General features: G+C 42.6%; 1 protein-coding gene across 1 annotated transcript in view; it reads left to right on the top strand.

Moving 5' to 3' along the window:
- The window catches only part of prkcha (protein kinase C, eta, a), a 23,511-nt gene extending 6,004 nt beyond the window's left edge, over positions 1-17,507 (top strand). Inside the window, exons 2-14 of the mRNA XM_058090616.1 lie at positions 184-247; positions 740-893; positions 2,070-2,104; positions 2,189-2,262; positions 2,348-2,477; positions 2,558-2,691; positions 2,768-2,899; positions 2,997-3,170; positions 6,139-6,293; positions 7,485-7,623; positions 9,443-9,631; positions 15,748-15,894; positions 15,973-17,507. Coding sequence (XP_057946599.1) covers positions 184-247; positions 740-893; positions 2,070-2,104; positions 2,189-2,262; positions 2,348-2,477; positions 2,558-2,691; positions 2,768-2,899; positions 2,997-3,170; positions 6,139-6,293; positions 7,485-7,623; positions 9,443-9,631; positions 15,748-15,894; positions 15,973-16,122 — 1,677 coding nt within the window. The 3' untranslated portion in view covers positions 16,123-17,507. The remainder of the gene's footprint in view (positions 1-183; positions 248-739; positions 894-2,069; positions 2,105-2,188; positions 2,263-2,347; positions 2,478-2,557; positions 2,692-2,767; positions 2,900-2,996; positions 3,171-6,138; positions 6,294-7,484; positions 7,624-9,442; positions 9,632-15,747; positions 15,895-15,972) is intronic.
- The last annotated feature ends 4,842 nt before the right edge of the window (positions 17,508-22,349 follow it).

The raw sequence follows: 22,349 nt of genomic DNA, 5'->3' as shown, positions 1-22,349 counted from the left end.
TTACTGCACATGTACTGTATGCAGCTAAGTACTTCTAGTCAACACACTTAACCTTTTAAGTGAAACACTCATTCAGACTAATACTTTATACATCACACAAGACAATTTGTCTGGTTTTTTTATCTCGCATCACATCGACTGAATACAAATACTGTTCAATAAAACAAATATTATGTTTTGCAGATGGAATTGGAGCCCGAAGGCAAGATTTACGTCTTCATTCGTCTCAATGGATCCTTCATTGATGGTGAGGCCACGACATTGCTTTCTGTTGTTTCCGCCACCAAGGAAGTGATGGTTTTGTGCCTTTTTTTAATTATTTTTTTTATTGGTGCGCAATTTCCTTTTCGATACCTCCTAGCTGTGAGGTCTGAGCGCTAACCACTCGACCGCCGTGCAGCTCATTTATTATGGTGTACTTAAAATGTGTCATTACTGCCCACTTTTTGATTTTGCAGGTGACAAATGCTTAAGTCTACAAGTCGACGGCGGATGTGTTTTTTTTTTCTACCACTGCTATGTTAAGATGACCTGAATAATAATGTTCTGTATTGAACATGCGCCTCTCATTTCAGCCCAAGACAGGAAGAGACCTGTTTTGTCCTTTTAATGGTCTGAGAAGATGTTGTTGCCTGGCTCCCATATAATAAAAAAAATAATAATAATAATGTGGAGAATAGATGACATCAAATATGAACAACAATGTACAGCGTACATTGTGTGCCGGTCCTGTTTCCAGATGAGGCCACGGAGAAGCAGAAGAACCACAAAGAGTTCACCAGGAACCGCCACGGGGCCGTGAGACGGAAAGTCCACCAGATCAACGGGCACAAGTTCATGTCAACTTTTCTTCGTCAGCCCACCTTCTGTTTCCACTGCAAAGACTTCATCTGGTAAGGAAGTTACAAAAGTGAGTACACCCTTTGCATTTCAGCAAACATTTCAAATCTTCTCGTGGAACAATACAAGAGAAATGAAAGCTGGGTGCAACACGTCAGTATTACAGCTTGAGTAAATTTACGGTTATCCGTTATTGTCTAAATAGCTGGCAACCTCACAGTGTCCAAAGAGTGAATATTTAGTATGAGCACCACTGTTGTCTGTTCTTCCCACCAATTGAGTTAGTACTTTCCACTGTACTCCAGTTACTGGTATACATTACCTCAAATGACTGAAGTATGATTGATTGAGAATCGATTTTATTCATTCATTCATTTTCTACCGTTTATCCTCATGAGGGTCGCAGGGGGTGCTGGAGCCTATCCCAGCTGTCTTCGGGCGAGAGGCGGGCTACACCCTGGACTGGTCGCCAGCCAATCACAGGGCACATATAGACAAACAACCATTCACACTCACATTCATACCTATGGACAATTTGGAGTCGCTAATTAACCTAGCATGTTTTTGGAATGTGGGAGGAAACGGGGAATGACGGGGAGAACATGCAAAGTCCACACAGAGATGGCCGAGGGTGGAATTGAACTTGGGTCTTTTAGCTGTGAGGCCTGCGCACTAACCAACTCGTCCACCGTGGAGCCCCTCTAGGAAAACATTCATTCATTTTCTACTCACGAGGGTCGCGGGGATGCTGGAGCCTATCCCAGCTGTCTTCACCCTGGACTGGTGGCCAGCCAATCACAGGGCACATATAGACAAACAACCATTCACACTCGCATTCATACCTATGGACAATTTGGAGTCGCTAATTAACCTAGCATGTTTTTGGAATGTGGGAGGAAACCGGAGTACCCGGACTTGCATGCAAACTCCAAACTCCAGATGGCCGATGGTGAGATGGTGGGATTGAACTCGGGTCTCCTAGCTATGACCACTCAACCGAGAATCGATTTTAGATATTTCAATATGGAGGCACACATCAATACTCCGCAGTGACCGAAGTCTGGGACCGTGACGCTATCGCCATACCTGACTTTAGGCTATGTGTTGACTTACACTCGTATATATACGGCTATACACTGACTACTCTAAAGTATATGCTTGTGAGAAGATACCAGTTTGAAATGTGAGATACCGGAAGTCATGGCTTCCTGCATGTTTTTTTGTTCCAGGGGTGTTTTTGGAAAGCAGGGCTACCAGTGCCAAGGTGACTTTATGACTTTCTACTTAAACAATCAAAAGACAAGATTTGGCTCTTTTTTTATTTCTGATTGTTTTTTTTTTCCTTTAGTTTGTACGTGTGTGGTTCACAAACGCTGCCACCAACAGGTTGTCACGGTGTGTCCACGCATGAGGAAGGCACAGGTACCAACGTTGTTGTTGTTGTTGTTGTTTTCCTGTTTCCACGTTGAGGAAACTTAACATGAACATGAATGTTGTTGTTTTGCAGCCTGCGTGCCCTGGATTCAGCATCAACATCCCCCACCAGTTCAGCATTCACAATTACAAGTCGCCTACTTTCTGCAACCACTGCGGATCGCTGCTGTGGGGTTTTGTCAAGCAGGGTTTGCACTGCAAAGGTAAGTGTCGGTGTGGGAGATCATCAGCTGTTCTTTACGACGTACAGTTTTTCCACTCTATGCTTCCTTCCTCTATGCAGTCTGTAAAATGAATGTTCACATCCGATGCGAAGGCAACGTGGCGCAGAACTGCGGAGTCGACAGCGTTGAACTGGCCAAAATTTTGACAGAGATGGGCGTGCAGCCCCGAGAACTCTCCCAAAATACTCCATTAGTAAGCATCTTCTAAATGCATCAAGTATAAAGCACACGGTGCCGAGGTGCCGACCTTCTGTCCTTTGTCCTTCCAGAATCCTGTTGTTGGTCGCATAAAAAAGGCCTCAGAAAGAAGGAAGAGTGTAAAGTCTCGGCCGGAGATCCCTCATTTTTCCATCTCAGATTTCACATTTCTTCAAGTGCTCGGCAAAGGCAGCTTTGGGAAGGTGGGAAAGACGTGTTAAGTTGTTACGGCGGCCTTTCCCGATGACTGGAATGACGTGTGTGTGTGTGTGTGTGTGTGTGTGTGCTCTCTATCCACAGGTGATGCTTGCAAAGCTAAACAAGAATGATCGAGTTTTTGCAGTCAAGGTGCTGAAAAAGGACATCATCATTCAAGATGATGATGTGGAGTGTACCATGACTGAAAAGAGGGTCCTGTCCCTCGCCAGCTGTCACCCATACCTTACACAGTTGTACTGCTGCTTCCAGACCTTGGTGAGTAAAGACACACGCATCCGATAAAGATACTTACAGTATGTCACACGCCTTTGGATTATTTTGAGTATTTTATTACTGCATACACAACATAAAGTATTTAGACTGTGATCTGGATGACCCCCATATACCATACTTTTCAGGTTATTTTGAACACAAACAGATTTTTATTGCCATTGGTTTAGACATGAATGGCTGTGTTGAGTTATTTTGATGGGATGGCAAATGGACGCTGTTGTTGAAGCTGTACACTAACTACTATACATGTATTAAAGGGTCATTTGATTAATGTTTTTCCATGAAAATGTGAGGGGTATACTCACTTTGTGATATAGTTTTAAAATAATTTCAAGAGAGTGAATAAAGTTGCCTAAAATCTTGTTATATTGGAAAAGCAATACGGTGGTTTGTTGTGCGTACTGCACTGCAGCACATGAAGCGGTCAACAGGTGGCAGCAGTGTGCAACTTGTCACGAGCCAGGTATCGTCTGTTGACATTAGTGGTGGGAAAAACCGTTTCATTTCAGTGAAGCGGATCATTCAGTTTCATTCATTAAAAAGATCCGTTCATTTCGGTCAATTTGTCGTTAGACTGTGATCCCCCTGTGCATAGACCCGGTCAGCCGTGTCGAGTCAGTCCGTTCATTTATGTTCACGTCGGTCAGGAATGAATGGCCGACGAGTGTCGGTCAATCTCTCGGTCTCGGTCTTTCAGTCAGCTGACCCCCACCCACCCACGCAGCGAGGCGCGACGATAGGATAAGACAGGCAAGTACGCAGAGATAGTCCCGCCCTGCAAAAAAGGAACGGTGAACTGAGTCTCCAGCCAATCACAAAAAAGCATTTGCAACTGAACGGGTATTTTACGGACCTCGTTCATCCCGTTCACAAAAAAAATTATTTTGACCCGTTCGTTCGTGACCGACACACCACTAGTTGACATTGCTCCTTTTCCAAGCTGAGCTCTGACTCAGCGGCAGGTCAGTCCTAATCGTCTTTAGGTGTTTTGAGCCTCCGCTGACCTATTTCACCTTTGTTCAGAATAGACTAGCACGGAGATGAGAATTAACTCTGGGAAGCCGACACCTTCACGGCAACTCAACGTCACAAAGTGGCGTCGTGTTGTGTTTTCAACAGGAAGGTACACTGTGTGACCAAATGTGGCGGTAGCAGCATTAGGCTTTACACCTAGCAGCATAATGTGTGTTCTAAGGAAGCATTTAAACAAGAAGATTAAAACAACAACACAGATCATTTGTCTTGGTGGTTATAATACAGTGCCACGGTGAATTCTGATTGGGTGTGAAGTTCATCTGGTATTTCCGGTTTGGTTCATCTAACTCAGGGGTGGGCAAACTTTTTGACTCGCGGGCCGCATTGATATGACAAAATTTACGGGGGGGGCAGACTATATATTTTACACGCAACAGTCCACCTGGTATTATTGTATCTGTAAAATTGTCATGCAATCTGCTATTATTATTTATTATTTTATATTTAAATATTTTAAAAATAATAAAATATTATAATTACAATAAAATTAAAATAATAATTATTATATTATTATTATGTAAAATATGCAAATATAACAATAATATTATATATAATTAATATAATAATTAGCATTAATATAATAATTATAATCATAATAGTTCTAATAATAATTATAATAATCTAATAATAATTATAATAATCTAATAATAATAATTATTATTATTATGTGCTTGTGTCCCTTTTTTCAGGAGCACTTTGTAAACAACAGACCATGTCAAAAAACGAAATTGATACAACCATCAAAAGGTTGGCTCAGTTTAAATGAAATACTTTGGAAAGATTGGGCGGGCCGTATTCAAACACTTGGCGGGCCGGATGTGGCCCCCGGGCCGTAGTTTGCCCACCCCTGATCTAACTTGTTTTGCTTGTTTCCTTGCGCAGACGTACAAATATTTCGAGCAATACAGTATTCTACCAAAACCGTCAATACTCTCTGGTCCGAGGAGTAGTAGACGTAGTACATCAACAGAACACTTTATATCAGGGGTCTCAAACATGCGGCCCGCGGGCCGAATGTGGCCCGCAGGACACTAGTTTGAGGCCCCCGCCTTGATATGAAAGTTTAATGTTAGTGCGGCCCGCGCAAGTTTGATATGGATGCTGTATGGTATCATGTACCCAGAAAAAATTATTACGTTTGATTAATGTTCATGTTAAAGGTTAAATAACTGTTAATAGTTATCCTCCCTATCCGTGTGGAAGTGGTAAGTTTTTGGCTATTTAAGTTTAAATGAAATAAGTTGAAGGCTACCGTTTAGGTCGCTAACTCTCTAGTTTGCGAGTTAGCATGTGTTAGCATGTATTTTTTTGTTTTTAATAAATGCGTTTTTTTGGGGGGGAAACCTGATGCGGCCCAGTCTCACCCAGACCCGAGCTCCAGTGGCCCCCAAGTAAATTGAGTTTGAGACCCTTGCTTTATATGAAGGGTTTAAAAAAAAAAAAAGACATTTTATATGTGTAACTGTAAATGATACTGCCCAGTAAACAAGTACAACACAGGCATAGTCATAAACACACAATGAGGCAAAAGGACAGTTGTTGAAGTGTAGTACTGAACAAGTACTACTCTCTACTCCCTGCAGCAGTACTTGGCTGCTGTCTGACCATTTGATGAAGCTTTATACGCAGACCCGTGCATTACATCCTCCAGCCCACTGATTTTCACTCTGGCTCTTATTTCTACATTACGTACGGCGGAACGTATCCTGTAATGAGAAAGAAAGATTTATGAATTCGATCAACATTTTTTTCACCCCACTAACTTCAAACCACATTCAGTTCTACAGCGATCCATTATAGCAAGGCGTGAAGTCCAGGAGACTGGAGCCACGTCCTTGAAGCCAATGACTGCTAGATAATGCGTGTAAGTGTGGATATAAGTATAAATGGCGTCTTCCCGCGTCTTCTCACACAGGACCGTCTCTTCTTTGTAATGGAGTTTGTAAGTGGTGGGGATCTGATGTTCCACATCCAGAAGTCCAGGAGATTCGAAGAACCCCGGGCGTGTTTCTACACGGCGGAGATCACTTCAGCGCTCATGTTCCTGCACGGCAAAGGCATCATCTACCGGTGTGAATCCCTCTGACACACACACAGAACTAAGAATTACTTGTACACTAAATTGCAGTTGGTGGTCTTACACTAAATCGCAGTTAGATTCCGAGACCACCCACGGATAGCGAGGACCCAGCGTCTAACACAGGGGTGGGCAAATATTTTGACTTGTGGGCTGTGTTGAGTTAACAAAATTGTCCGGGGGGCCAGAAAATAATTTTAACACACACACAATTTTATGCTTATAATTTTCCTTGAATTATTTGTGTAATTTTATCTGTAAAAGTGTTATACTATCAGCTATAACGTATAGCTATAGTCAAACTATGAAATTTAATCTTAGTTTTTTTGTTTTTTTTTCCTAAATAAGACATCCGACTTGCAAGTAATGTTGCCAGTTTGTATGTTAAAAGTTGAAATACGGGCCGGATTCAAACGTTTGGTGGGCCGCGTGTGGCCCCAGGGCCTTAGTTTACCCACCCCTGGTCTAACCCAAAGTCCTGCAACTTCAGGCTGAATTATCATCTGATTTTGAATCAACATTTGCAATAAGAGTAACTGTTAGTTCAGATTCAGCTACAGTAACGCTCCTCATATTTGTAGTTGCGTTGTTCACTCGTGAAAGGAAGATTAAAAACATAGAAACACATAAAAGTAATACCTTAATAATTATGTAAACAACCCAGCCACTTTAATGACTTGCCACTGGCCATTCCCACCTTTTATTTAGAACTCGTTTATTGTATTGTGTGGATATGTAGTATGCTGACATTGTGTGTTTTATTTTCATTACATTAACGTTATCGTTACATTAACGCCCAGTTTGGACTTTTAGGAAAAACAGTCAGACTGCACTTCCGGAATAACAAACAAAAAAACAGACTGTGTACATATATTTATACTGTTATTCTGTATATTTTGTATTTTTCATTCTTTTTTAATAGATGTGTCTGCACCAACTATACCAAAACAAATTCCTAGTATGTGTTTGATCATACCTGGCAATAAACTCTTTTCTGATTCTGATTCTGATCATGTTTATAAATGATTACCAACCATTTTGTGAGTGAGGCTTTTCTGGGGAAAAAAACAGAAAAAAAAGCGAGCCTGCAGGCACATATTGACCAGTGTACAGCAACAGCATGATGGCGTCTAAAAGCAAATATGTCATTTTCACCTTCTCCATTTCTTTCTGTTGCCCTTCAGTGATCTCAAGCTAGACAACATTCTCCTCGACAAGGACGGCCACTGCAAGCTGGCTGACTTTGGCATGTGCAAAGAAGGCATCTTTGACGGCATCGGAGCCAGAACTTTCTGTGGCACCCCTGACTACATTGCCCCTGAGGTCAGTTTAGACTGTGCCGAGAAGAAAGATTGGTTTCTAGTATGATGCATATCCAAGGCTCCTCCCTTTTCCTCTAAGCACAGACAGACTCCCTCGTGACGCACCGGAAGCCAGCAAAGCCTTTGAGGTCAACTGTTAAACAATGCTGGAGTTCACCTCAATGTTTTTTTTTTTAAACAATGAGCCATTAAGATGGTCGTTATCCCATTTTAGGAATGTATTAGGATGAAAGATATGATATGCCTTTTGGAGGCGCTGTTGAGTCAGCCAGACTAGTTTATGGTCTAAACAACAACATGGGAAGTTAAGCAACTCCTTTGGGAAGCTTTGTAATGCTCATTATTTAAGTAGGAGTTCAGGACATCACAGAATTTCTCCCTTTAAAAAAAAATACATTTAGTCATTAAAATTCCCTATAGGTGATCAATTTAGTGTGAGTGTGAATGGTTGTTTGTCTATATGTGCCCTGTGATTGGCTGGCCACCAGTCCAGGGTGTACCCCGCCTCTCGCCCGAAGACAGCTGGGATAGGCTCCAGCATGCTCGAAACCTTAGTGAGGATAAACGGTAGAAAATGAATGAATGAATAATAGGGGATGAAACAGGCTGCACGGCGGATGCATGGTTAGTGCGCAGGCCTTACAGCTAGGAGACCCGAGTTCAATTCCACTCTTGACCATGTCTATGTGGAGTTTTGTGTGGGTTTTTTCTCCGGGTACTCCGGTTTCCTCCAACATTCCAAAAACATGCTAGATTAATTGGCGACTCCAAATTGTCCATAGGTATGAATGTGAGTGTGAATGGTTGTTTGTCTATATGTGACTGGCGACTAGTCCAGGGTGTACCGCACCCCTCGCCCGAAGACAGCTGGGATAGGCTCCAGCATGCTCGAAACCTTAGTGAGGATAAACGGTACCCCCGCGACCCTCGTGAGGAAAAAGCGGTAGAAAATGAATGAATGAATGAATGATCAATTTAGTCGGACGCTGAGTGCAAAGTTAGTTTCTCACTATATTCTCAAACATTTTGATTAATATGCAGACCGAAGGAAATGACTGGCGATTATCAGATAGTGATGCTTTGTGGAAATTCACAGAGCACAAAATCATGTAAAATATGTGAAAATGGTGTCCTCGTTATTGACATGCATTACCTCTAATGACTTGACGTGTCAAGAGTATCGATATTTTGATCTGAGAATCCATTTTAGAGCGTAAATATCTGGTATCGATATTTCAGTATTGAGCCGCACATCACCACCAACGATACGATAGACCTGCGTTAAATTAAAATAGACAATCACCAACTGATAAACTACTGTTTGTTAAGATTTAAATATGGCGGACAACCCCCGCATTTGTGATTCAGCACTCATGTGCCCGCATAATCGCAGATTTTTGGTCCGAATTTATTTTTTAAGCCGAAAATAGTTGGTAATAATTTATAAATTATTTATAAATACATTTATATAAATATAAATACAATTACTGTCACTCACTGGTGGTCCCAGAATGTAACCACCACGAAAAGCAGACTCTACTGTTTACTTTTCCATTGAGGGGCATATCAACCGGTGCATTCAAAGTAATATCACAGGGTATGGAGATTGTAAAAGAAAGACACAGAAAAAAACTTACGACATCATTTCAAGTACCATAATCACTGTGTTAAGTCATTTATGATTTTTTTTTTTTTTTTTAAACGATGGAGGCTCACAGGAACACACTGATTGAAAACATCCATCAACTGGACATCATGTAATTTACTGGTTTCCTTGAAGGCTCCTTGAGCTGTAATCAATAATGTTATGTTTATCACAGATCCTCCAGGAGATGCTGTATGGACCGTCTGTTGATTGGTGGGCGCTGGGTGTGCTGCTGTACGAGATGCTGCAGGGCCACGCGCCCTTTGAAGCCGAAAATGAAGACGACCTCTTCGAGGCGATCCTCAAGGAAGAGATTTCGTATTCACCCTGGCTCAGCGAGGAGTCCGTCAGCGTCCTTAAAGCCGTGAGTCTGCCATCTTTATTTACTGTTTACTGCTCTTTAAAAAAAAAAAAAAAGACAAAGTGAATGAAATTTTTGGATGAGTCACTGTCTGTCCTTGGCAGGCGTTTACTCTCCACTGATTGCATCTGTCAGACTCAGTAGGGAATATCTCTTCGAGCTGAACTAATGATAGAAGAAATCAATTTCTCACTTGATCTGTGTCCTGCATCGCACAAGAAGAAGACATTAAGCCGCGATCATTAACGTTAAAGAATCAATTTACCACTTTTGTGAGCAGTGCCTGTCGGAAATGGGCTTTGTTCTGCTTTTCATTTGCGCCATTTCTTCTGTCGACACTCAACGCTGTCGAGTCACGGGCAGGCTTGCAAGCGCTCTCTTACCCAGCCAGCTGTTTGGCCTCTTTGGGGCTCTTACATAACTATATTAAGTCATGGTCCAATGCCCGGTCTCAGTCAACTGGCTATAAATACAACAACCTCCTTCCACCCTCCCCTCTTACCCTTGTTGTTATCCTAGCATGCTTCACCGTGACAAGCTCATTTGTGTCACATGTTACCAGGACTCAACAATAACGATGTACCGATGGCCCGGGGCAAGTTAAAACAAAATTCGGGCAAGTAAATCCAATCAGTGATATTCCCGTCGGGCTAGTGCACTTTGGCATTCCGTACTGCGAAGGTTTTTTTTAAAAGCGGTTCTTGTTGGGCGTTGGTAAAACACGGACTGCGTAATTCCAGTGGTCATTTGCAAACCAATCCTTGCAAATCTTGAAACGGACCAATCAGAATTGTTTATTTAGACCGCAGTCCACAGTCCGCGTTTTACCCACACCCGTTCTTGTTCGCGATCAACCAATCAGCGATGGTTTGACTACGAAAACATCTATCAGGGCTCGACAATAACGATGTACCGATGGCCCGGGGCAAGTTAAAACAAAATTCGGGCAAGTAAATCCAATCGGTGATATTCCCGTCGGGCTAGTGCACTTTGGCATTCCGTACTGCGAAGAGTTTTTTTAAAAGCGGTTCTTGTTGGGTGTTGGTAAAACACGGACTGCGTAATTCCGGTGGTAATTTGCCAACCAATCCTTGCAAATCTTGAAATGGACCAATCAGAATCGTTTATTTAGACCGCGGTCGGTAGTCCACAGTCCACGTTTTACCCACACCCGTTCTTGTTCGTGATCAACCAATCAGCAATGGTTTTACTAGGAAAACATCTATCATGGCGTCCTTGCCAACATGGTCTAATTCTTCAACAACTTGTGAAGGAAAACACCAAAAAGTGATGAAGCAGTGCCTCCTAAACAAGTATTTTATTAGCGGCAGCAAATCAAATGATGGCACAGGTGAGTGAATCACATTGCTGTGACAATTTGAAGTGGTCACAATGAAACACCAGCGATTAGATCCAATATACCAAGTGCTGATTTTGCACAAGCTGCAAAATCTAGCGCTTCCATTTCTCTGTGTATTTTTCTCACCTTTTGCTTCACAAATTATTGTTTGACCGTTGAGCATTTTTTTTCTGGATTTAAAAACACTTTACTAGTACACAAATGTGTCTATTCGATAATGTTTCATTGTGGTGCACAACTTCTAAAAGGCAAAGTGCCTAGAAGTCTCTTGACAATCCAGATTTCCATGCAACGTCATGATCTATGTAGTAAAACAACCACAAGAAATGATAATCATTTCATCTTTATTTGAGATTCTCATGTGATGCCACATGATATCATTATGGCAGTCTTTTCATTTTACATGGGGCAAGTCATTTTTGTTTTTAATGTAGAGCCCTGGTTACATAAAAAGTCCTGTAAGTGAGTGGATTTTGAACGTGCTGCTCTATTTATAAGAGTCGATCCACTGCCCGGTCTCAGTCGACTGGCTATAAATACAACAACCTCCTTCCCCCCCTCCCCTCTTACCCTTGTTGTTATCCTAGCATGCTTCACCGTGCCAAGCTCATTTGTGTCACATGTTACATAAAAAGTCCTGCAAGTGAGTGGATTTTGAACGTGCTGCTCTATTTAGAAGAGTAGATCCACTGCAAGGTTCTCCGTGTTCCCACGAGCATTGTTCACAGGGTTTGCTATCGGGAGCGCCATCGGATCTATAAAGAGTACAGCCAATATTGACAAGGGGCTTGTTAAGTAAACGCACTCGCTTAGGATTTGGAGCTAGCGGCTACGTCGGTGTGTGCAAACTTTATGACTCGCGGTGCCATCAAAACAGAACGGCAAGTTCACGCATTGCATTAATCAACTACTTAATAAAGAACAGCTAAACATAAAACTTTTCAAATGCCCGCAAGGTATGCTGGGTAGTCCATCTGCGACATCAATATGAACGATGAACAATAAAACATTGCAATCAAGCGAAAATGCAGCAAAACATGGCAAAAAGTCTGTGGGAAAGAGTAGCGCATGCTACCCAGCATGCCCTGCGGCGGGAATATATGGGTGTTTTTGTTTGTCACGGGTATTCATTCATTCATTTTCTACCGCTTTTCCTCACGAGGGTCGCGGGGGGTGCTGGAGTCTATCCCAGCTGTCTTCGGGCGAGAGGCGGGGTACACCCTGGACTGGTGGCCAGCCAATCACAGGGAATTAATAAAGAACAGCTGAACATAAAACTTTTCAAATGCCCGCAAGGTATGCTGGGTAGTCCATCTGCGACATCAATATGAACGATGAACAATAAAACATTGCAATCAAGCGAAAATGCAACAAAACACGGCAAAAAGTCTATGACAAAGAGTAGCGCATGCTACCCAGCATGCCCTGCGGCAGGAATATATGGGTGTTTTTTTTTGTCACGGGTATTGTGCATTGATATTTGTTTGTATGCCCACGTGTTGTACTTAGGAAGGTTACTTTGTGGGTCATGTGTGTTGGCGTGTTGTGTTGTTTTGATGGCCTTTTTTTTTTGTACAAGCTAAAGATTCATGCAACTACTTTGGTGACTCAAACGTGCCACAATAACACTGCAAGTCATGTTGCCGGCTGCAGTTTCGATGTTCAAGGTTTAAAAACAGGAATTTGGAAATGCCCAGTGGGCCACAATTGAGATGCTTGGCGGGCGTGATGTAGCCTGAGGGCCGCACTTTGCCCGCTCGTGGACGAGAGATCCATTGAGTAAAGCTTGTATGGAATCTTTGGTGGATAGTTGAGTGGAGAAGGCTTTGCCATCACATGTGAGGTCTTAACGTGAAGTGGCTGATCCCAGCTGGTGTGTACAACTTCTACTTCCTCTCAATGGCCCACACTGGTGTGTTTTCTAAACACACTTTTGGGACGGCTCTCTGTGCTTTTCGTAACCAGACTAGCTTGACTCTCCGTTGGGCAAACACAGTTCAAGTCTAAACATGTTGATAATGTGTGGTCAAACATCAACATGAGATTTATTTCTACAGGCTGACACTTATACTTTTCACACTTTTCTGTCCTATAAATGTATTTAAAATGTTGTAATCTCGTATAAAGCAATGCTAAAGTTTCAGAAAATGAGGTTTGCGCATCTGGAAGTGAGCTCTGAAAGAAGTTCGGGATGGCTCAGAATGCTAAGTGAGCGTTTCCGGTTCCCTGTGACATCACATTGAGCTGGACTTCCTTATATGGGCGTGCCCGGGTACAAGCAATACTAGCCGAGTGGGACCGGTCACAGTGGAGTGGGTGTCCCCGTAGGCGGGCCATTCATTCATTCATTTTCTACCTCTTATCCTCACAAGGGTCACGGGGAGTGCCAGCTGGTCGCCAGCCAATCACAGGGCACATATAGACAAACAACCATTCACACTCACATTCATACCTATGGACAATTTGGAGTCACTAATTAACCTAGCATGTTTTTGGAATGTGGGAGGAAACCGGAGTACCCGGAGAAAACCCACGCATGCACGGGGAGAACATGCAAACTCCACACAGAGACGTCCGAGGGTGGAATTGAACTCGGATCTCCTAGCTGGGAGGCCTTTGGGCTAACCACTCGTACATCGTGCAGCCAAAGGCAGGCTATGGGTGGATTAAATTAAAACAGACCATTTTGGACATCCGAAGAAATACTGCTTGGAATAGGTGCAGATTCTGGAAGATCTATAAAGCTTTCTGTGCTGGTTATTGTGTGAAGCTGCTCTATAGGAGTCCACAACTCGATACATTCATTCATTCATTTTCTACAGCTTTTCCTCACAAGGGTCGCGTGGGGTGCTGGAGCCTATCCCAGCTGTCTTCGGGCATGAGGCGGGGTACACCCTGGACTGGTGGCCAGCCAATCACAGGGCACATGGTTAGATGGCCATGTTTCACCCTTTACTGGTGGTGCCAGATTGTAACCCCCACCAAGGGATCTGGTGTCTACTCTACTGGTATGTGGGAAACCGACCGCCTCAAATGTTTGATGTCAAAGAACGTGAGGAGAACGATGAAGTGGATAAGCGTTGTCATAAAATTCTGAGAAAACTTTCGTTTTATTCGGTTTCCTGTTTAGCATACATGAGAGTCCTTGCTATGTTTTTAAAGAGCGTTTGTTTTGACAAAGCTGCCCTGGTCCTGATGCCTATAGCTGATATAAGGCGGCTCTATCAATCATCCCGGCAGCTCGGTTCTAATCTGGCGACTGTCACTCGGGAGACGGCCGCTCATTAGTTTTGTTGTCTTTGTGTAAATGCCACTGCCAGCCTGAAGATGCGCACGTTACCGTTTAAGAATTCACGGCAAGTCAAAACAAAGTTGTCTTTTATTTCTTGCGACATCGTCTTTCATCTGCGACGGTAAGTCGTTTAGGCTTTTATTGCTTCATTGTCAGCAACGCCTGCAAAGTCTCTTGTACTACGCTGACCTTTGCCCAGCTGCTTGGCCGTAGGATGTGCCAGAAACAAAGAAGGGTGTGTTTTTTGTGACGGAGTAGGTCAGGACATGTTGACTCAATGACGTTTTGGATGGGCTCCAGTTTGTACATGACCTCAAACTGTGGTGCTGATCCGCTTATGTACAGTACACCACTCACGTGAAGATATGCAGATTTCACTTTTGGGTGAGCCTAAATCACACCACCACACTCTATGACACTCTAACCTCATGGGGCCACTTCCTGTTTGAAGCCTCACGGTGGCTAATCAATTAATCGGCGTTATCCCGGTATCGTGATGTCGGAATGTGAACGGCAATTGTGTAGCAATTCTAAGTCAACCAGGACATTTATCTACAGGATAAATCCACAGTCCACAGGATTGGATCAGGACTTCAATGTATCTGTGGTTTCAGGTGGGGGGGCGCTAGATGATGTCATTGTCTAATTTGCATATTTAGCTATGACACAAAACGCAGTGTTTGTGTGCGGGCGGGTAAAACCGAGCCTTTTTTCGCATATCTGCTGCATTATCTCATGTTTTTAAACATTTAATTACATATATTAATATATATTATATTATATATAATATATTGTAATATATGTAATTATTATTATATTATATTGTTATATTATTTTTATATTTTTATATTATTATATATAATTATTATTATTATATATAATTAAAAGTTTATATTATATACATATAATATAGTATAATATATTATATTATATTATTATAATATATTAATCATTTATAATTATATATTTAAAAAAATGATGTTTCCTGTGTGCCATTAAATGTGTGCTTATTTTTAAGATGGTGTACATGTTGTGTAAAATGATTAATCACTGTCAAGGGGCTGCACGGTGTGCGAGTGGTTAGCGCACATGGCCCCGCAGCTAGGAGACCCAAGTTCAATTCCACTCTCGGCCAACTCTGTGTGGAGTTTGCATGTTCTCCCCGTGCATGCGTGGGTTTTCTCCGGGTACTCCGGTTTCCTCCCACATTCCAAAAACATGCTAGGTTAATTAGCGACTCCAAATTGTCCATAGGTATGAATGTGAGTGTGAATGGTTGTTTGTCTACAGCTGGGATAGGCTCCAGCACCCCCTGCGACCCTTGTGAGGATAAGTGATAGAAAATGAATGAATGAATAATCACTGTCAAATGATTAATCGTGTTTTTTTTTAAGTTAATCACGATTAGCAACTATGTCTGAAATATTTTGTGGTTATTTCAGTTCTTTCATTTTTGTGCGTCCACAGTTGCTGACCAAAAACCCAAGCCGGCGCCTCGGTTGCGTGGAATCAGAAGGCGGAGAAAGTGCTGTGACCAGCCATCCCTTTTTCCGGAACATCGACTGGGAGAAGCTCAATCGCAGGGATATGGAGCCACCGTTCAAGCCCAAAATAGTACGTGTAACACAAACAATCATCCATTTTATCATTTTAATCCCAGTTAACGTCACCTCGACTTCATGTCCCTCACAGAAAACACCGGAGGACGTCAACAATTTTGACCCGGACTTCACGAGGGAAGAGCCCACCCTCACACCCATTGACAACCCTCACATTGCTGCCATCAGTCAGGAGGAGTTTGAAGACTTTTCATTCACTTCGTCTGAGATGCAGGAGACTTAGGTCTATGTGGGAGGCGGGCTTAGTGGCCGCAGTATGACTGACATTCCTCAGAGACGTGCGAGTGGAGTCGAACGCGTGTTTGTCAAGAAATACGACTGGACAAACAAATCCATCGAGCTTTTTATGTAAAGTTTGGATTTGTGGATACATTTTTGGACCAACTAGTTCTTCAGTTTTTCCCCACTGTTGAATGAGCTTGCAGTTTTACGGTTGATGTTGGATGGTATGAGTGTGTAGTGTTTCCATTTTGACTGGAATGCCAGAAATTCCCAGAAAGCTTCCAGTTTGAATCCCGGAACAGCTGACTAGTGGTGTGTGTGTGTCATCATTTCTCATCCAATATGCAAATAAAAGTCACTTCAACCTAATGTAAATATGACTATTCAATGTGTTGATATGACTGCAATCAACCCGCCTCCCAGCCGAAGCCAGCTAGGGTAGGCTCTGTATTTTTTTGTTGAACGAGTATCTTCTGTCAGACCAACATGCCAAAGGACTGTAAGATGTGTTTTGAAATGCATTAATAATTTTCTGTCATTTTTTTTTATTTCTAAAAAGTGTACAGGCGTATTCAATAGGGTTGGGTCCTCCATGACGCCCCGAAAACTGAATTTCTTGAGTTGGCGGAGTAGTCTGCATGGAGCCTATTGTATGCTGGAGCCTATCCCAGCTGTCTTTGGGCGAGAGGCGGGGTACACCCTGGACTGGTGGCCAGCCAATCACAGGGCACATATAGACAAACAACCATTCACACTCACATTCATACCTATGGACAATTTGGAGTCGCCAATTAACCTAGCATGTTTTTGGAATGTGGGAGGAAACCGGAATTCCCGGACGGGGAGAACATGCAAACTCCACACAGAGATGTCCGAGGGTGGAATTGAACCCTCGTCTCCTAGCTGTGAGGTCTGCGCGCTAACCACTCGACCGCCCTATTAAACATTCATTCATTCATTCATTTTCTACCGCTTTTCCTCACGAAGGTCGCGGGAGTGCTGGAGCCTATCCCAGCTGTCTTCGGGCGAGAGGCGGGGTACACCCTGGACTGGTGGCCAGCCAATCACAGGACACATATAGACAAACAACCATTCACACTCACATTCATACCTATGGCCAATTTGGAGTCGCTAATTAACCTAGCATGTTTTTGGAATGTGGGAGGAAACCGGAGTACCCGGAGAAAACCCACGCATGCACGGGGAGAACATGCAAGATGGCCGTGGGTGGAATTGAACCCTGGTCTCCTAGCTGTGAGGTCTGCGCGCTAACCACTAGACCGCCGCGCCGTATGAAGTATTTATTTTGCTTTTAACAGAATTTTTCTTTATTTTCCCAAGCTGCTGTGTCTCCCTCTTCCAGCACATCCAATGGGAAGCTGACCTAGTACATTGACTTATACTAGAATTGTCAGATAAACTCAGTCAACAGTTATTATTATTAAAAGCTCATCGGTTTATTTGAGTAATTTTCTGCTTTGTTGTGCCGTTTCCACCCTGTGATACATAGTCAACATAAAAATAAAAACACTGAAACTCAAGTTTGACCTTCACAATGTAGCAACATCATGTCAATCGCCGGGATGCCGTTCTGCATGCTGATGATGCAACATTTCATTTGTTCTGAAAGTTTGATGGTGATTCATAACCACTGTCAAGTTTGGGAATTTTTGGACATTGCGCCATTCGGTCCCAAAGGAATAATACTTGTCATACTGGATTATTTCCAAGTCACAATCATCATGTTGCTACCATCTTAAGACTTTCCTTTAACAATGCAACAAATGTTTTGCAACCTTTCAGAACCTTTCCGGAGAACGTTTTTTTTTTTTTTCAAACCTGTATATCAGGAAAGAAATCATACACGAGTTGAAGCATCGAGGAGTCGTACAGAGTTGAAACGTTTTGACTTTTCTTTGCGGTCCACGCCAAAAGCAACAGGCTCATCACCTGCTGAGTTCAGTGGGAAGAATAAACATGGCCGTGGATCGAAATAGGAAAACATTAAGAGGGCTGAAAGACACTTCAAAGTACACTTCAGTACAAACTGCAATATTTTAAAAAAGAATAACAAAGGACGTCTTTATTTCGAGACTAAAAGAAGAGAAGACAAGTGTACATCCTGTTAGTTTAAGGGAGGAAGCCTGCATCTGTTTATCTCTTCACCCCCCCCCCCACCCCCACCCAACAGTATGTGCTTTCTGTGAGGGATGTTTAACTTTTGTCTAGAAAATACTTTAGCATTTCAAAGGGAGGCTGAAGAGCCACAATGTGGCTCAGGAGCCGTGGGTTGCTGAAATCTGGCTTATCCTCACCAGGGTCGCGAGGTTGGGGGTACACCCTGGACTGGTTGCCAGCCCCCAAATTCTTTATGTACTGTATATTTCAGCAGAAATCCTTCAAAGTAAAGTGTCATTAAATAGTAATGGCAATTAATAGTACAGACGATCTGACAAATCTGAAGTAACTTTGATCTAATGCAGAATAACTACAGCTTTCTGTTTGGATATACAGTAAACCTCGGATATATCGGATTCAATTGTTCCCACTGGTTTTGTCCGATATAAGCGAAATCCGTTATATGCGTATACCGGAAAATGTCCGTTTTACGCATATATCGGATTTATATCCGGTATATGCGTAAATGGGATTTTATCCGTTATAAAAAGGCACTTCCTTGACTATGTTTCCAATGTACCTGGACGCGCAGGCAACGCTGCAAACGCTGCAAATGACGTCGTATAGCGGCCTGTCACGATTCTGCGAATCGAAGCGTCACGATGCGGCCATCCGATATATGCGAGGGAAATTTCATGGAAATGCATTGGAACGGGACTGGAGATTTTGTCCGAAATAGGCGAAATCCGTTATAAAAAATCCGATATATGCAATGAATTTTTATTGGAAATGCATTACAGAAAAATCGGTTCTTTTTTATCTGTTCGTTGTGAGCGAATTTCCGATATATCCGAGTCCGATATATCCGAGGTTTACTGTAGTTATATCTATCTAAGACTCATCTTAAAATACATTTTATCAAAAGAAAAGTCTTGACTAATCTCCAAATACATTGAACTCTCACAGCGATGGCCGCTATATGCAGCAATTTCAGGAATGGGAGTGGATTAAATGGCCTGATGTTTTGTTTACTCATTAATGGGGCCCCATTTGGCATTTTTCCTCTGGAAATGTTGAAAGGGGAAAAAAAAGATTTAAGAGCTACATCTCTGATTTCATTACTGAGATGTACTGATGGCCGCCGGCTGTGTGTGTGTGTGTGTGTGCTGATCGAATCAGTCCTGCGCTACACGCATTGACTGATGGCCCTCAAAAGCAGACAATGCAGAAAAAAAACTGCTCAAACTTTGTACTACTGCCTGGAAAAAAAGCAGTATTTTTTCTCAATAGTGTAATGGTCCGGTAAAGGTCTTTTCATGCATATTTTATTTATAACTCCACATGGAACTGGTATGATTCATTGATCCGTCACCAGGACAAATAAACAAGAGCGCCTGATGTTCAATGCCCATTTGTTTTCGCTCGTGTCGACTAGCCTTTAAAGTCCGTAACGGTTTGGGATCAAAAGAGCCCAACAGACAAAACAGTCAAAAGGGGAGTGATTTTACTGTCATTTTGATTTTTCTTTCCAAAGGAGAGCTGAATCACAGTGACCAAACAGACATGAAGCACACACACACACACACATACACACACATACACACAAGGAGAGGAGGAACCTGCCTAGTCAGGAGTCACCCAACCAGAATTCTGTGAAACGGTCATTTAAGTTCCTGCACTCGCTCCATTTTGTATTAAAGGTCATTTTAGATCATATCCTTATATGACTTTTATCATTTAAAGATGAGAACTTTATGAAAAAATTGATGTTTTTAGCTAAAGTTAAGCCGTCTATACATTACCAATTAGAATTTACAATAGCACTTATAGTAGCCACGTTTACATGCACCCAAATATTCCAATTCCATTCGTGTTATTTGCTCAAACGGAAAGAATCGAACTTTTGTATACACCTCATTCCGAAAGAAAAGTGCTAATCCGAATGAATATACAGTAAACCTCGGATATATCGGACTCGGATATATCGGAAATTCACTCACAACGGACAGATAAAAAAGAACCGATTTTTCTGTAATGCATTTCCAATAAAAATTCATTGCATATATCGGATTTTTTATAACGGATTTCGCCTATTTCGGACAAAATCTCCAGTCCCGTTCCAATGCATTTCCATTAAATTTCCCTCGCATATATCGGATGGCCGCATCGTGGCGCTCCGATTCGCCGAATTGTGACAGGCCGCTATACGACGTCATTTGCAGCGTTTGCAGCGTTGCCTGCGCGTCCAGGTACATTGGAAACATAGTCAAGGAAGTGCCTTTTTATAACGGATAAAATCCGATTTACGCATATACCGGATATAAATCCGATATATGCGTAAAACGGACATTTTCCGGTATACGCATATAATGGATTTCGCTTATATCGGACAAAACCAGTGGGAACAATTGAATCCGATATATCCGAGGTTTACTGTATAATCGGATTCACAGATGTGGAATATTCCTTTCCCCAATCCGATTGAGGTACCTTGTACCTGCTCAATTGGAAAATTGTCGGGGTTCGTTCTTTCAACGCATGCTCAGCTGCGACGTAACACAAAGACGTCGCTCAGGTTTTAAAAATGGCGGCGAGCAGTCATCACCGGACAACAGCGGAAAGTTCGTTTTTGATACAAACTTTAAAAGAACTGAACGTTCAAGTTGCTGCTTTAAAAAAAACTCAACAATCGTGGTAATCACAATCTCATCCGCCATCTTTGATGAATCATGTGATGTTGTTTACGTTTTACTGCGCATGCCGTTTGATTATAGCGGTGCATGGAGACAGGAGATTGGAATATTCCTTTATCCTTTATTATAAGTACTGTTTTCTGGTACGTCCTTCGGAAAGAGGAAAATCTCATGTAAACGTGGCTACTGACACACTTTACAGCACGGTGGAGCATGCTAACAGGGGGTGGAGCATGCTAACAGGGTATTTGTTTTACTCTGGCAGGGGATGCTCAAGGCCAGAGGTCAAGGGCGGATGTCTTCCTTTTCCTTGTTCACAACAAAGCATTTGGAAGCTATACATGAAAACATCCTGGAATTGATCAACCGTTCACACAGTTTTAGGAAAATAGCTGTTTTAGTAAATCTGTAATGTTTCAAGACACCTTCGGAGAAAATAATTGAAAGACCCTGATGGTTATGGAACAAAAATGTCACCGGTACTGAGTCGGTGGATCTGATTGGCTTTCCTTCAAAACACGGGTCGATCTTTGACTCCAAAAATAAAGGTTGTTACTGGTTCAGAGTGGAGTCCAATAAATTCATTTTCTACCAGTTTTTCCTCACGAGGGTCCCAGCTGACTTTGGGCGAGAGGTGGGGTACACCCTGGACTGGTGGCCAGCCAATCACAGGACACATATAGACAAACAACCATTCACACTCACATTCATACCTATGGACAATTTGGAGTCGCTAATTAACCTAGCATGTTTTTGGAATGTGGGAGGAAACCGGAGTACCCGGAGAAAACCCAATTTGGAGTCGGAAATTAACCTAGCATGTTTTTGGAATGGGGGAGGAAACCGGAGTACCCGGAGAAAACCCAATTTGGAGTCGCCAATTAACCTAGCATGTTTTAGGAATGTGGGAGGAAGCCGGAGTACCCGGAGAAAACCCACACATGCACGGGGAGAACATGCAAACTCCACACAGAGATGGCCGAAGGTGGAATTGAACCCTGGTTTCCTAGCTGTGAGGTCTGCACGCTAACCACTCGACCGCCGTGCAGCCCAACCGTCATACAGCTTTGGTGAAAGTCGAGTTTTAAGGATGAAAAGGTCCTTCAAAGGTCTTGTCTCCTTCAATTCCACAAATGTTTCCCGTTTGGGATTTGCAAGAGAGCACCAAACATGGGACTCGACGGTCCTGATGGAACCGACTATGAAACGTTACTGGCATGACATGGAGATCCCACTGAGATGTTTTCACACAAGGTACCGTGGAGGGGCGGGGGGCGCCATCATTATTCGGGGTGCTTTTTCCTTCAATGGAACAATGGAGCTTCAGATTGTGCAGGGGCGTCAAACCATCGTTGATAATGATAATGTTTTTCAACAGTTCACTATGCCCACGTGCATCCTATTTCACTTAATGGTT

The sequence above is a fragment of the Doryrhamphus excisus genome, chromosome 13 (assembly GCF_030265055.1).
Source record: "Doryrhamphus excisus isolate RoL2022-K1 chromosome 13, RoL_Dexc_1.0, whole genome shotgun sequence".
Lineage (NCBI taxonomy): Eukaryota > Metazoa > Chordata > Actinopteri > Syngnathiformes > Syngnathidae > Doryrhamphus > Doryrhamphus excisus.
This window is presented reverse-complemented; position numbering and strand designations above follow the sequence as displayed.